This window comes from Eutrigla gurnardus, assembly GCF_963514095.1.
Source record: "Eutrigla gurnardus genome assembly, chromosome: 19".
In the NCBI taxonomy this organism is placed as follows: domain Eukaryota; kingdom Metazoa; phylum Chordata; class Actinopteri; order Perciformes; family Triglidae; genus Eutrigla; species Eutrigla gurnardus.
The window spans coordinates 18,294,724-18,310,597 of record NC_139930.1 but is presented as its reverse complement, the minus strand read 5'-3'; the positions used below and the strand labels follow the sequence as shown (position 1 = coordinate 18,310,597).

The 15,874-nt window shown below is 41.8% G+C and overlaps 2 protein-coding genes across 2 annotated transcripts; both read left to right on the top strand.

Moving 5' to 3' along the window:
* The first annotated feature begins 2,019 nt into the window (after positions 1–2,019).
* LOC311029452 (uncharacterized protein) lies at positions 2,020–9,623 on the top strand. Its single transcript, XM_084034593.1, has 10 exons — positions 2,020–2,282; positions 2,761–3,023; positions 3,110–3,285; positions 3,406–3,533; positions 3,618–3,861; positions 7,310–7,509; positions 7,979–8,241; positions 8,329–8,504; positions 8,625–8,752; positions 8,837–9,623. The coding sequence occupies exons 1-10, from the start codon at positions 2,096–2,098 to the stop codon at positions 9,079–9,081; spliced, it is 2,010 nt and encodes a 669-aa protein (XP_083890719.1). The 5' UTR covers positions 2,020–2,095; the 3' UTR covers positions 9,082–9,623.
* Positions 9,624–12,911: 3,288 nt separating this feature from the next.
* LOC311029667 (torsin-1A-like) lies at positions 12,912–15,641 on the top strand. The gene is made up of 5 exons (XM_084034935.1): positions 12,912–13,280; positions 13,751–14,016; positions 14,104–14,279; positions 14,400–14,527; positions 14,612–15,641. The coding sequence occupies exons 1-5, from the start codon at positions 13,082–13,084 to the stop codon at positions 14,854–14,856; spliced, it is 1,014 nt and encodes a 337-aa protein (XP_083891061.1). The 5' UTR covers positions 12,912–13,081; the 3' UTR covers positions 14,857–15,641.
* Positions 15,642–15,874: the final 233 nt, after the last annotated feature.

Genomic DNA, 15,874 nt, shown 5'->3' with positions numbered 1-15,874 from the left:
ATGAAGAACATTACATTCTTCTTTGTTAGTGCAGAAAATATTAAAAAACACGAGGAAACGTACAAATTGTAGAGACGTTACGCCTCGGCCAAAACGATCAGTGGAACACGATCGCATCATTGCTTTATACCAATTTCCAAAGATAAGATAAGGATGAAAAGAATATCACAGGATACAATATTCACAGATGTCGATGCAGGACAACAATCAGATTCAGAACACTTGGATACAGAACACCCGGAAGCAGAACACCCGCAGTCAGATCAATTGGAAATTGGTATAAAGCAATGCACTGAACGTTTTGGCCGCGGGCGTAACGTCTCTACAATTTGTACGTTTCCTTGTGTTTTTTTATATTTTCTGCACTAACAAAGAAGAATGTAATGTTCTTAATGTTTTCTTTTGCCTATTGAAACATCTCCATTGGTGTCAGAATGTGGTTTGCATCAGTGGCCTGCAGACTTGCTCGTGCTGCAAGTCGCTTGTCACAGGCGGGTCTCTTTCATCGGGGATAAGGGGTTAATTTGTGATTTTCAGGAAATGAATAGCCAGCAGTCTAAATATATAATTGTTTGCCATCACTGAGCATAATAATAAGTTATTTCCACTATGTTCATGCTTTATCATCACTAAATTCTCCCTGATCTACATTCCAGACTTCTGGAAAAAAAAAAGTCAAGAATGGTGCATTTTGACGAATAAAATTCATATTAAGGAGCTTCATAGTCAAAGGTTTTATTTCATTTAAAGATAGAACAAATATGTATCTTTATCTGGTATAAATCTCATTAGGATCATCAAGTGTCCACGCGGTCATTTGGGGGTCCAAATATGGGGTTCCAAAAGAGTCACCTCTGCCCGGGAGGGTTTTTGGACCCCCATAAAACCCCCACCAGTGGTACCATACCCTTCAAATTCATTTTGGCAAGAGCAAAGGTCCCAAATATAACAAATAATCCTGTTTAGAATAAATATGATCATTCATCGTGGTGCTAGGAGCACCCAAAAAGTGAAAAATAATTTTGGCCGTCGAAAATAAATTGGACTTTGGTGACCCACCTCTCACCCAAACAGTAAGGAATGTTGATTCTGCCTGAAGAATTGTGTAGTACACATTACACTGAACTAACGGATCAGTTTTCAGCCTTCTATTACTATTAGAACAGAAGTTATGGGCCTCCAAAAATGGCAACAAATGAAATGCGAAATTGCAATGTGTCAAAAAGGGGTGTGGCACTTGAAATTCAAATGGACGCCACGGGCAAACCGTTTGAGATATTGACCTGAAACTTCAGATTCCTTTGTTTGGTAACATAAGGCATATTTTCACCGCTTTTCAGCAAAATCTGAGAGGTGTCATGTACATGGGTGGCTGAGTTGGCACGGAATGACCCTATATTGAAAATGGATGAAACAGTGCCTTTTCTGTATGCTACATGTCAGATATGTTTTCTTTTTGAATATTTTACTATCTGTATATTTTTATATGTTTATGTACTACACTATATGATCACTACATCAGAATTTAGATACATTTAGATAAGAATTAGAATTATAAGTATTTCTCACTCACACCTTATTCACATTTTGATGGTACATTCTTCCCTTTTGGAATTTTATTTGTTTATTTTATTAACCCACCATATACCATTAGAAATATATTACGATTACAGTAGTACTCGTTAGTATTTGTACAGGCAGCAGGAAGAGATTCTCCATGCTGCAGATGATGCACGCATCCTGGCCCTGAATCCACATACCAACTTTGGTTTTGTGTCTGACCCATGTGCAGAGTCATCTTGTTTCCACACAACGCAGAGCAACAGTACAGACCAGTAACACTAATACACTTTTTTTAGATTGCCAGTTGTCAAACATTTTGCGTGTTTGTGATCGAACAGAGCTCGTCGTGTTTGTTTTGACGCGTGTTTGTGACGTACAAAGAAGTCAGTCTGGTTAGCCTGGTTAGTCCGCTGCCGCTTTTTTTTTTTTTTTTTTTAGCATAGTTCATTCGTTCCATGATAGCTGCACCGTCGCTTCCACCCACAACAACAACACCGACTGTAGGGATTTAAAGTGTGGTGGGTTTTCCACGATGGACGCTGCTCGCTTCCATCTGTTGCTGCTCGTGTTTTCGTCCGCCGGTTTGCCGGTAAACACGCTGGAGCCGTTCACCACGGCGGCGGTTGTGGGTGTCGGTGCGGCTGTGGGGGGGGCGGCATACAAATATTATAAGGCTTATGAAAAATGTGATTCGACATGGATAGCCTTCAACCAAACAGGTGAGCATTTTCATCAGCATGTAAAGTAGTTTGTATAGAGTTTGTTTAAGAGCGACCCGTTAATGGGACAAACCCTTGTAACGATACTTACTGAGAAACGAAAGTGATGGTGCTATGGTTTCGTTTTTTTCACCTTGATTATTTCACTTTGCTGTTATGAGGACAAAAGTTGGACTTTTTTTCCTTTATAAATGGAGCAAAAATTACTACAAATGCGCAAAAATAATTTGATAGATTACAATGATAGCCTATAAAAATGAATCTGCTCATATGTTGACCTCTAAATATGTGCAACCGTCTATGCCAACATATAGGTCTAAAAAAAAAAACATATTTGTCGAGACTATCAAGCACTGTATTTTCATCACTCACACGATGCAGAACAACCAGTGCTGTCCGTCTGAGAATAACTCATTATAAGTAAGGGAACGTGTTTGCAGCCATTAACCCCGTTGACTCTGTGCTCTGGACTCTCCAGGTCTCGAGGCTGACCTGAAAAACAAATTGTTCGGACAGCACATTGCGTCACGCGTTGTCCTGAAAGCTGTGACTGGATCCATGCGCGACAACCTGAAGAAGCCCCTGGTGCTCTCTCTGCATGGATGGAACGGCAGCGGGAAGAACTTCATTATTCAGCTGATCGCTGAAAACATTTACAAAGAGGGACTGGGCAGCAACTTTGTCCATTTATTTACGTCTCCACTTCACTTCCCACATTCGAGTCAATTTGAAACCTACAAGGTATGATGATGAATCCAGGTCAGATAGAATCCAGTTACTTTTAATGAAAACACACAGACATTTATGTTTGGACTGTTCCTCTACAGCCTGAGTTACAGCGGTGGATCAAAGGCAACGTCACCAACTGTGCACGCTCCATGTTCATCTTTGATGAGATGGACAAGATGCAACCCGGCTTGATTGACAGCATCACGCCGTACCTGGACTACTACGACAACCTGGATGGAGTCTCTTATCGGAAAGCCATCTTCATCTTCCTCAGGTGAGAAGCTGAAATCATTCGGACCTGTCAATCATTTTCCAGAATACAGCGCTACAATCATTCTCTGCCCCAATCGGAGGCCAATTCTAATTTGTTCCCCATTTCTAATATCCCTCCTAGCAATGCTGGAGGGGATAGCATCACACAGGTGGCTTTAGATTCCTGGAAAGCAGGAAAAGATCGAGAAGCGATCAAGCTAAAAGATCTGGAAATGGAGCTCTCTGTAGCAGTGTTCAACAACAAGTACAGTCAGTATTAAAATATATTAATGCTTTATTTTGTTGAATACTTAAAACATGATCCTTGTCTTACTGAAGTCTCGTTTCTTATAGGTGGCTTGTGGCAATCAAGTTTGATCGACATGAACTTGGTGGACATTTTCGTCCCGGTTCTGCCTCTGGAGTACCGCCACGTGGTCCAGTGTGTCATGTCGGAGATGGAAGCCAGAGGACTTGAGCCCGACCCGAAAGTGGCAGCCAATGTGGCCAGAGATGTTGTCTATTTCCCCAAATCAGAGAGACTGTTCTCTGTCACAGGCTGCAAGATGATAGGGAGCAGGTTGGACTACTACACATAAAGTCGGTATCTGATGTGCACTTTTTTAAAAGAAAATATCACTTGATGGAGGAGAACTGCACCATTTGAATGAAAATCAAGGCTGGAATGCTATCCTTTCCAAGTCATGGTTGCCACTTTATATCACTGCACAGCTCGGAGGTGGTCTTGTTTCCTGTCTGTGTCCTTATGTTATGTTGCTGTTTTTGCATTTGCTTTTTCAAATGTGTGCTTGATATATATTGATCAATGGAAAACCTGCCTAAATTATTTTTTATTTTGCACATCGGAGTTCATCAACAGTTGATATTGGCCTCGGTGATCATATTGACAGTTACATCAGCAAGATATTTTTGCACTTTCATAGTTAAATTGGTTAGTTTTCTATGTAAGATTTTGTGGTGTATATATATGAGTAATTTACTGTAATTGATAATGATGAGTCCATAGTGAAATATTTCCAAGATGTAATATTTGCCTTACATTTCTGATCTTATTTACACCGTGACTGGACTCTATGGCAGCATTTGGACACTGTTTATGAATTCAGGACCAAAATTTTATATAAATATGTTTTTAAATGCAGACACTTCAGAATTCTAAATTCTGGTGGTGATGTTTAATCAGAGTGGTTGATTATCCAATTACTTTGATTTAAAATTCAGCTAAAAGTTCTTTTTAAGCCACTCTGCTCTTTATTTTGTTTTTAATGAGGGGGAAGTCATATATTATATTGTGATGGAAGGAAATGTTGTGTTGGTTTCTGAAGAATCTGACTGGAAAGTCGACACTAGCACACTTCTTTGCTGTACACACCACACAAACAATTCACAAAATAAAACATGAAGGGACCATGAACTTCCTCAGGTGAAAATCTGTAATCATTCCAGTTTGACCTGTCAGTCCAGGGAACGAAAGTGAATAACATGTCTATTTGTAGGTGCACAATAATATCACTGTCGGGAAGTGTAGTTGTGAAACTGGAGTTTAATCCATTTAAATACCCTTTGAACTCAAATATTACTCACTAAATGCGATCCGTGACCAACATTTGGCAGGTTAAAAAACTTGGACTGAAATAGCTGTGTAAATAACACTACTGCTTAACACTACTGTACAAAGTGCAACTAGGCCCAATGCTAAAATAAAGAAGAGGTGAAGTGGAATAATTCTGTGTACATTATGAAGATTTGAAAGAAACCGCAACATATTGCTGTGAAAGAAGGATGTGTTTCCCAGAGTCGCTCTTAGCCTAAGAAGATCTTTCACTAAGAAGGAAACGTAAGATCGAGCTGACCCACTCTTAACAGCCTTCTTAGCGACGAAATGCTCAGTGATCAAGCCGCGTCAGGGAAATTTATATTCTCCACTTTTCGAAATAATAAACAAACAATGCTCAATGTTGTAATGCGCTCAAAAAACTAAAAAAACTTTTCATTGAATTACGTTTAAGTTTTCCACACACATCTGCATATATGAGTTTATAGTACTACACATAAAAACACATCAACAACCCTGTGGCATTTCACAGATATCAAGGAAACAGATGTAATTGAACTCAGCTGAACCTCATCCAGAGAGGCTACACCTGCTACTCTATATAAAGGCGTTGCCAAAGTCCGCGCGTGTGAGAAACCATGGCTGCAATACAGCACATTCTCGCTGCGAACCAACAGCGTCGCCGTGCGCGAAGCCAGACAGTTTATATAAATGCTTACGTGCGTCAGCACTTCTCCCCACTGGACGTGCTGTCAGACCGGGCTGTCCAGACAAAGTACCGGCTGCCCCGTGCGGAGATACAACGGCTGATCACTGGTGTCTCCACACATCCAGAGCAACCCGCTGCAACTTTGCCCTCAGCCCTGAGGTGCAGCTCCTGGCTGCGCTGCGTTTTTACGCAGTGGGGAGCTTCCTGGAGGTGGTGGGGGACGGCACCGGCCTCAGCAAGGCATCGGTGTCACGGAGTGTGGCAGCTGTGACACCGATTCTCCTCGTCCACTAACACGCCCATCTCCTCCGCGGTGAACGCCGGTGCCCGCTTGGTTCGCTTGCTGCTGCTTTCTTCCATTCTCACATGTGTGTGCCTATATCCACGGGGGTATATATGCGCTAATGGGCTTGATTACTACTTGGATACACCTGTTGGCACACACACACACACCCACCCGCACCCGATACATGTGTAGCCTAATTGCACCTGTGTCGGGGGGACCACGGGGCGCTGTGTGTGACGTATGCGCTGATAAAGAGGTGGGTGATCGATTAGCCTGGCATCGATTGATTCAGTTTCAGCACCACCGCGGTGGACAGCTCCCACTAAGAGCTTCTTAAGAAGCTTCTTTGGCTTGATCTTAAGGTTGTCCTAAGAAGGCAGTTAAGAACGCGTCTGGGAAACACCCGTATCTTAGCGCTCCTTCTTAGCCCAACTCTTCTTAAGAGCCTTCTTAAGTCCTTAAGAATGATCGAATCTGGGAAACGCGGCCCTTGAAAGTTGCCTATATCGCTGTCTCTGCTGCTGTTAGTTTAGCATGTGCTGAATCCACCCTCTCCTCTGATTGGCTGTGGGGGAAAAAGCCCCTCTCCTCTGATTGGCTGTGGGATCAGTCGCTCTCAGATCAGCACCCTTTGCACCATAGACTGAATGCACAGATCGTTTTGCTCCACATATCTCAGTGGAGGTGGGATTTGTGATTTGTAAGTGTACTTGCGCAGTTGTACTTCTCGATTTGTGTTTGTGTTTTAAAAGAACACAAATATTTTCGTGGGAAATTATTTTACATACATTGAACATTTATTGCACAAGTTCACATTCAGATTTGCACACATTCAAATTTTGTCCACAACTTCACATTGTCTGATACAGGTACACAAATATGTTTTGCACCAAATATACTATAACAATAGGAGCAAAAATGTGAGCGTGTCAGTTTTTTAATCTGTGACTTGTAAAATAGGATTTGTGCATCTGTAATTAAGAATTTGTGAATGTGTAAGTGTTGTGTTGTATTTGTGGAGAGAGAAAAAATCTACAAGTACACAACTCATAGAGTCTGTGACTTCAAATGTACTGATACACATACACAATCACTGTCACAACTACAAATTCCACTGTTACAGGTGCTCAAACCTTTTGCACCAATAATACCTTCATAGTAAACTAGCTAATATCAGCGAACGGTTTTAACGTTAGTTCGCATTTATTTGCATCTTGCGTTAGCTAAACATGTAAGTAAATGCTAATGCTAATACACTTTTTTTAGATTGCCATTTGTCAAACATTTCGCGTGTTTGTGATTGAACAGAGCTCGCCGTGTTTGTTTTGACGCGTGTTTGTGACGTACAAAGAAGTTAGTCTGGTTAGTCCGCTGCCGCTTTTTTTTTTTTTTTTTTTAGCATAGTTCATTCGTCCCATGATAGCTGTACGGTCGCTTCCACCCACAGCAACAACACCGACTGTAGGGATTTAAAGTGGTGGTGGTTTTCCACGATGGACGCTGCTCGCTTCCATCTGTTGCTGCTCGTGTTTTCGTCCGCCGGTTTGCCGGTTAACACGCTGGAGCCGTTCACAACCGTTGTGGGTGTCGGTGCGGCTGAGGGGGGGGGCGGCATACAAATATTATAAGGCTTATGAAAAATGTGATTCGACATGGATAAACTTCAACCAAATAGGTGAGCATTTTCATCAGCATGTAAAGTAGTTTGTATAGAGTTTGTTTAAAAGCGACCCGTTAATGGGACAAACCCTTGTAACGATACTTACTGAGAAACGAAAGTGAAAGTGCTATGGTTTCGGTTTTTTCACCTTGATTATTTCACTTTGCTGTTATGAGGACAAAAGTTTGACTTTTTTTTCCTTTATAAATGGAGCAAAAATGACTACAAATGCGCAAAAATAATTTGATAGATTACAATGATAGCCTATAAAAATGAATCTGCTCATATGTTGGCCTCTAAATATGTGCTATGCCAACATATAGGTCTAAAAAAAAAAAAACATATTTGTCGAGACTATCAAGCACTGTATTTTCATCACTCACATGATGCAGAACAACCAGTGCTGTCCATCTGAGAATAACTCAAGTTAGGGAAAGTGTTTGCAGCCATTATCCCCGTTGACTCTGTGCTCTGGACTCTTCAGGTCTCGAGGCTGACCTGGAAAACAAATTGTTCGGACAGCACATTGCGTCACACATTGTCCTGAAAGCTGTGACTGGATCCATGCGCGACAACCTGAAGAAGCCCCTGGTGCTCTCTCTGCACGGATGGCCCGGGAGCGGGAAGAACTTCATTACTCAGCTGATCGCTGAAAACATTTACAAAGAGGGACTGGGCAGCAACTTTGTCCATTTATTTACCTCTACACTTCACTTCCCACATTCAAGTAAATTTGAAACCTACAAGGTATGATGATGAATCCAGGTCAGATAGAATCCAGTTACTTTCAATGAAAACACACATGAATTTTATGTTTGGACTGTTCCTCTTCAGTCTGAGTTACAGCGGTGGATCAAAGGCAACGTCACCAACTGTGCACGCTCCATGTTCATCTTTGATGAGATGGACAAGATGCATCATGGCTTGATTGACAGCATCACGTCGTACCTGGACTTCCACGACAACCTGGATGGAGTCTCTTATCGGAAAGCCATCTTCATCTTCCTCAGGTGAGAAGCTGAAATCATTCGGACCTGTCAATCATTTTCCAGAATACAGCGCTACAATCATTCTCTGCCCCAATCGGAGGCCAATTCTAATTTGTTCCCCATTTCTAATATCCCTCCTAGCAATGCTGGAGGGGATAGCATCAGGCAGGTGGCTTTAGAATCCTGGAAAGCAGGACAAGATCGAGAAGCGATCAAGCTAAAAGATCTGGAAACGGAGCTCTCTGTAGCGGTGTTCAACAACAACAACAGTCAGTATTAAAATATATTAATGCTTTATTTTGTTGAATACTAAAAACGTGATCCTTGTCTTACTGAAGTCTCGTTTCTTATAGGTGGCTTGTGGCAATCAAGTCTGATCGACAAGAACTTGGTGGACATTTTCGTCCCGTTTCTGCCTCTGGAGTACCGCCACGTGGTCCAGTGTGTCATGTCGGAGATGAAAGCCAGAGAACTTAAGGCCGACCCGAAAGTGGCAGACGATGTGGCCAAAGATGTCGTCTATTTCCCCAAATCAGAGAGACTGTTGTCTCTCACAGGCTGCAAGACCATAGGGAGCAGGTTGAACTTCTACATATAATATCGGTATCTGATGTGCACTTTTTTTAAAGAAAATATCACTTGATGATGAGGGAGAACTGCACCTTTTGAATGAAAATTAAGACTGGAATGCTATCCTTTCTAAGTCATGGTTGCCACTTTATATCACTGCACAGCTCGGAGGTGGTCTTGTTTCCTGTCTGTGTCCTTATGTTATGTTGCTGTTTTTGCATTTGCTTTTTCAAATGTGTGCTTGATATATATTGATCAATGGAAAACCTGCCTAAATTATTTTTTTATTTTGCACATCGGAGTTCATCAGCAGTTGATATTGGCCTTGGTGATCATATTGACAGTTACATCAGCAAGATATTTTTGCACTTTCATAGTTAAATTGGTTAGTTTTCTATGTAAGATTTTGTTGTGTATATATCAGTAATTTACTGTAATTGATAATGATGAGTCCATAGTGAAATATTTCCAAGATGTAATATTTGCCTTACATTTCTGATCTTATTTACACTGTGACTGGACTATAGCAGCATTTGGACACGGTTTATGAATTCAGGACCAAAATTTTATATAAATGGTGGTTGATTTTATGGTTGATTATCCAATTACTTTGATTTAAAATTCAGCTAAAAGTTCTTTTTAAGCCACTCTGCTCTTTATTTTGTTTTTAATGAGGGGGAAGTCATATATTATATTGTGATGGAAGGAAATGTGTTGGTTTCTGAAGTATCTGACTGGAAAGTCGACACTAGCACACTTCCTTGCTGTACACACCACACAAACAATTCCAAAAATAAAACGTGAAGGGACCATGAACTTCCTCAGGTGAAAATCTGTAATCATTCCAGTTTGACCTGTCAGTCCAGGGAACGAAAGTGAATAACATGTCTATTTGTAGGTGCACAATAATATCACTGTCGGGAAGTGTAGTTGTGAAACTGGAGTTTAATCCATTTAAATACCCTTTGAACTCAAATATTACTCACTAAATGCGATCGGTGACCAACATTTGGCAGGTTAAAAAAACTTGGACTGAAATAGCTGTGTAAATAACACTACTGCTTAACACTACTGTACAAAGTGCAACACTAGGCCCAATGCTAAAATAAAGAAGAGGCAAAGTGGAATAATTCTGTGTACATTATGAAGATTTGAAAGAAACCGCAACATATTGCTGTGAAAGAAGGATGTGTTTCCCAGAGTCGCTCTTATAGCCTAAGAAGATCTTTCACTAAGAAGGAAACGTAAGATCGAGCTGACCCACTCTTAACAGCCTTCTTAGCGACGAAATGCTCAGTGATCAAGCCGCGTCAGGGAAATTTATATTCTCCACTTTTCAAAATAATAAACAAACAATGCTCAATGTTGTAATGCGCTAAAAAAAACAAAAAACAAAAAAAACTTTTCATTGAATTACACGTTTAAGTTTTCCACACACATCTGCATATATGAGTTTATAGTACTACACATAAAAACACATCAACAACCCTGTGGCATTTCACAGATATCAAGGAAACAGATGTAATTGAACTCAGCTGAACCTCATCCAGAGAGGCTCCACCTGCTACTCTATATAAAGGCGTTGCCAAAGTCCACGCGTGTGAGAAACCATGGCTGCAATACAGCACATTCTCGCTGCGAACCAACAGCGTCGCCGTGCGCGAAGCCAGACAGTCTATTTAAATGCTTACGTGCGTCAGCACTTCTCGCCACTGGACGTGCTGTCAGACCGGGCTGTCCAGACAAAGTACCGGCTGCCCCGTGCGGAGATCCAACGGCTGATCACTCTGGTGTCTCCACACATCCAGAGAGCAACCCGCTGCAACTTTGCCCTCAGCCCTGAGGTGCAGCTCCTGGCTGCGCTGCGTTTTTACGCAGTGGGGAGCTTCCTGGAGGTGGTGGGGGACGGCATCGGCCTCAGCAAGGCATCGGTGTCACGGAGTGTGGCAGCTGTGACACCGATTCTCCTCGTCCACTAACACGCCCATCTCCTCCGCGGTGAACGCCGGTGCCCGCTTGGTTCGCTTGCTGCTGCTTTCTTCCATTCTCACATGTGTGTGCCTATATCCACGGGGGTATATATGCGCTAATGGGCTTGATTACTACTTGGATACAACTGTTGGCACACACACAACCCCCCCCCCCCACACACACACACACACCCACCCGCACCCGATACATGTGTAGCCTAATTGCACCTGTGTGGGGGGACCACGGGGCGCTGTGTGTGACGTATGCGCTGATAAAGAGGTGGGTGATCGATTAGCCTGGCATCGATTGATTCAGTTTCAGCACCACCGCGGTGGACAGCTCCCACTAAGAGCTTCTTAAGAAGCTTCTTTGACTTGATCTTAAGGTTGTCCTAAGAAGGCAGTTAAGAACGCGTCTGGGAAACACCCGTATCTTAGCGCTCCTTCTTAGCCCAACTCTTCTTAAGAGCCTTCTTAAGTCCTTAAAGGAGTCATCACCAGGAAATCGCAATTTCTCTTGTTAAAACATGCATATCTGTGTTTGACCTCAGTTGAAACTTGCCTGAAAGGCTGGAGTTTGAAAGTGGCACCGTTTTTTCGCTTCTGCTCTTTTTCCGAACAGGAATAGCACACAAGGGTGTGCATTCCTAAAGCACGAGATTTTGATTCTGCGCCTTCGGTGACGTCACCGTGGCGGCTACTTGCATAAGCCCACCCCTCTTTCACCACCCAACCCCGCCCCGTCCGCTACCTGAAATCGCCGAAGCGCCGCCATTATGTTTTGGAGTCTGCATGCAGGCAAGCCCCCCCGGCTCTGTCCTTCCTGCGGCGAATCAACGCGCGCCTCATTACATATTATACAATGCACATCCGGACCAGTCAAAACCTCGCGCGTAATCTCGCGTGATAAAATCGCGGTACGAAAAAGGGTCAGAACAAGCTCAATGTTTGATTAAAATTTTTTTTTTTTTTCTAATAAGTTTTACGAATTGATCCAAAGCGATCCAAGGGGGGCTGGATACGTATAAAACCAGGTTATGACTCCTTTAAGAACGATCGAATCTGGGAAACTCGGCCCTTGAAAGTTGCCTATATCGCTGTCTCTGCTGCTGTTAGTTTAGCATGTGCTGAATCCACCCTCTCCTCTGATTGGCTGTGGGGGAAAAAGCCCCTCTCCTCTGATTGGCTGTGGGATCAGTCGCTCTCAGATCAGCACCCGCCTTTTGCACCATAGACTGAATGCACAGATCGTTTTGCTCCAAATATCTCAGTGGAGGTGGGATTTGTGATTTGTAGGTGTACTTGCGCAGTTGTACTTCTCGATTTGTGTTTGTGTTTTAAAAGAACACAAATATTTTCGTGGGAAATTATTTGACATACATTGAACATTTATTGCACAAGTTCACATTCAGATTTGCACACATTCAAATTTTGTCCACAACTTCACATTGTCTGATACAGGTACACAAATATGTTTTGCACCAAATATACTATAACAATAGGAGCAAAAATGTGAGCGTGTCAGTTTTTTAATCGGTGACTTGTAAAATAGGATTTGTGCACCTGTAATTAAGAATTTGTGAATGTGTAAGTGTTGTGTTGTATTTGTGGAGAGAAAAAAAATCTACAAGTACACAACTCATAGAGTCTGTGACTTCAAATTTACTGATACACATACACAATCACTGTCACAACTACAAATTCCACTGTTACAGGTGCTCAAACCTTTTGCACCAATAATACCTTCATAGTAAACTAGCTAATATCAGCGAACGGTTTTAACGTTAGTTCGCATTTATTTGCATCTTGCGTTAGCTAAACAAGTAATACACTTTTTTTAGATTGCCAGTTGTCAAACATTTCGCATGTTTGTGATTGAACAGAGCTCGTCGTGTTTGTTTGTTGCGTGTTTGTGACGTACAAAGAAGTCAGTCTGGTTAGTCCAGATTGATTGTTTTTTTTAGCATAGTTCATTCGTCCCATGATAGCTGTACGGTCGCTTCCACCCACAGCAACAACACCGACTGTAGGGATTTAAAGTGTGGTGGGTTTTCCACGATGAACGCTGCTCGCTTCCATCTGTTGCTGCTCGTGTTTTCGTCCGCCGGTTTGCCGGTAAACACGCTGAAGCCGTTCACAACGGCGGCGGCGGTTGTGGGTGTCGGTGCGGCTGTGGGGGGGGCGGCATACAAATATTATAAGGCTTGGAAATCATATGAAAAACGTGATTCGACATGGATCGCCTTCAACCAAACAGGTGAGCATTTTCATCAGCATGTAAAGTAGTTTGTATAGAGTTTGTTTAAAAGGGACCCGTTAATGGGACAAACCCTTGTAACGATACTTACTGAGAAACGAAAGTGATGGTGCTATGGTTTCGGTTTTTTCACCTTGATTATTTCACTTTGCTGTTATGAGGACAAAAGTTTGACTTTTTTTTCCTTTATAAATGGAGCAAAAATGACTACAAATGCGCAAAAATAATTTGATAGATTACAATGATAGCCTATAAAAATGAATCTGCTCATATGTTGACCTCTAAATATGTGCAACCGTCTATGCCAACATATAGGTCTAAAATATTTGTCGAGACTATCAAGCACTGTATTTTCATCACTCACACGATGCAGAACAACCAGTGCTGTCCGTCTGAGAATAACTCATTATCAGTAAGGGAAAGTGTTTGCAGCCATTAACCCCGTTGACTCTGTGCTCTGGACTCTCCAGGTCTCGAGGCTGACCTGAACAACAAATTGTTCGGACAGCACATTGCGTCACGCATCATCCTAAGAGCTGTGAATGGATTCATGACCAACGACAACCCCAAGAAGCCCCTGGTGCTCTCTCTGCACGGATGGACCGGCAGCGGGAAGAACTTCATTACTCAGCTGATCGCTGAAAACATTTACAAAGAGGGACTGGACAGCAACTTTGTTCATTTATTTACGTCTCCACTTCACTTCCCACATTCAAGTAAATTTGAAACCTACAAGGTATGATGATGAATCCAGGTCAGATAGAATCCAGTTACTTTCAATGAAAACACACATGAATTTTATGTTTGGACTGTTTCTCTTCAGTCTGAGTTACAGCGGTGGATCAAAGGCAACGTCACCAACTGTGCACGCTCCATGTTCATCTTTGATGAGATGTACGATATGCATCCCGGCTTGATTGACAGCATCACGCCGTACCTGGACTTCCACGACAACCTGGATGGAGTCTCTTATCGGAAAGCCATCTTCATCTTCCTCAGGTGAGAAGCTGAAATAATTCGGACCTGTCAATCATTTTCCAGAATACAGCGCTACAATCATTCTCTGCCCCAATCGGAGGCCAATTCTAATTTGTTCCCCATTTCTAATATCCCTCCTAGCAATGCTGGAGGGGATAGCATCAGGCAGGTGGCTTTAGATTCCTGGAAAGCAGGAAAAGATCGAGAAGCGATCGAGCTAAAAGATCTGGAAACAGAGCTCTCTGTAGCGATGTTCAACAATAAGAACAGTCAGTATTAAAATATATTAATGCTTTATTTTGTTGAATACTAAAAACGTGATCCTTGTCTTACTGAAGTCTCGTTTCTTATAGGTGGCTTGTGGCAATCAAGTTTGATCAACAAGAACTTGGTGGACATTTTCGTCCCGGTTCTGCCTCTGGAGTACCGCCACGTGGTCCAGTGTGTCATGTCGGAGATGAAAGCCAGAGGACTTAAGACTGACCCGAAAGTGGCAGACCTTGTGGCCAGAGATGTCGTCTATTTCCCCAAATCAGAGAGACTGTTCTCTGTCACAGGCTGCAAGACCATAGGGAGCAGGTTGAACTTCTACATATAATATCGGTATCTGATGTGCACTTTTTTTAAAGAAAATATCACTTGATGATGAAGGAGAACTGCACCTTTTGAATGAAAATTAAGGCTGGAATGCTATCCTTTCTAAGTCATGGTTGCCACTTTATATCACTCCACAGTTAGCATTTCGGAGGTGGTCTTGTTTCCTGTCTGTGTCCTTATGTTATGTTGCTGTTTTTGCATTTGCTTTTTCAAATGTGTGCTTGATATATATTGATTAATGGAAAACCTGCCTAAATTATTTTTTATTTTGCACATCGGAGTTCATCAGCAGTTGATATTGGCCTTGGTGATCATATTGACAGTTACATCAGCAAGATATTTTTGCACTTTCATAGTTAAATTGGTTAGTTTTCTATGTAAGATTTTGTTGTGTTTATATCAGTAATTTACTGTAATTGATAATGATGAGTCCATAGTGAAATATTTCCAAGATGTAATATTTGCCTTACATTTCTGATCTTATTTACACCGTGACTGGACTCTATGGCAGCATTTGGACACTTTATGAATTCAGGACCAAAATTTTATATAAATGGTGGTTGATTTTATGGTGATTATCCAATTACTTTGATTTAAAATTCAGCTAAAAGTTCTTTTTAAGCCACTCTGCTCTTTATTTTGTTTTTAATGAGGGGGAAGTCATACATTATATTGTGATGGAAGGAAATGTTGTGTTGGTTTCTGAAGAATCTGACTGGAAAGTCAACACTAGCACACTTCTTTGCTGTACACACCACACAAACAATTCCAAAAATAAAACGTGAAGGGACCATGAACTTCCTCAGGTGAAAATCTGTAATCATTCCAGTTTGACCTGTCAGTCCAGGGAACGAAAGTGAATAACATGTCTATTTGTAGGTGCACAATAATATCACTGTCGGGAAGTGTAGTTGTGAAACTGGAGTTTAATCCATTTAAATACCCTTTGAACTCAAATATTCTCACTCACTAAATGCGATCGGTGACCAACATTTGGCAGGTTAAAAAAACTTGGACTG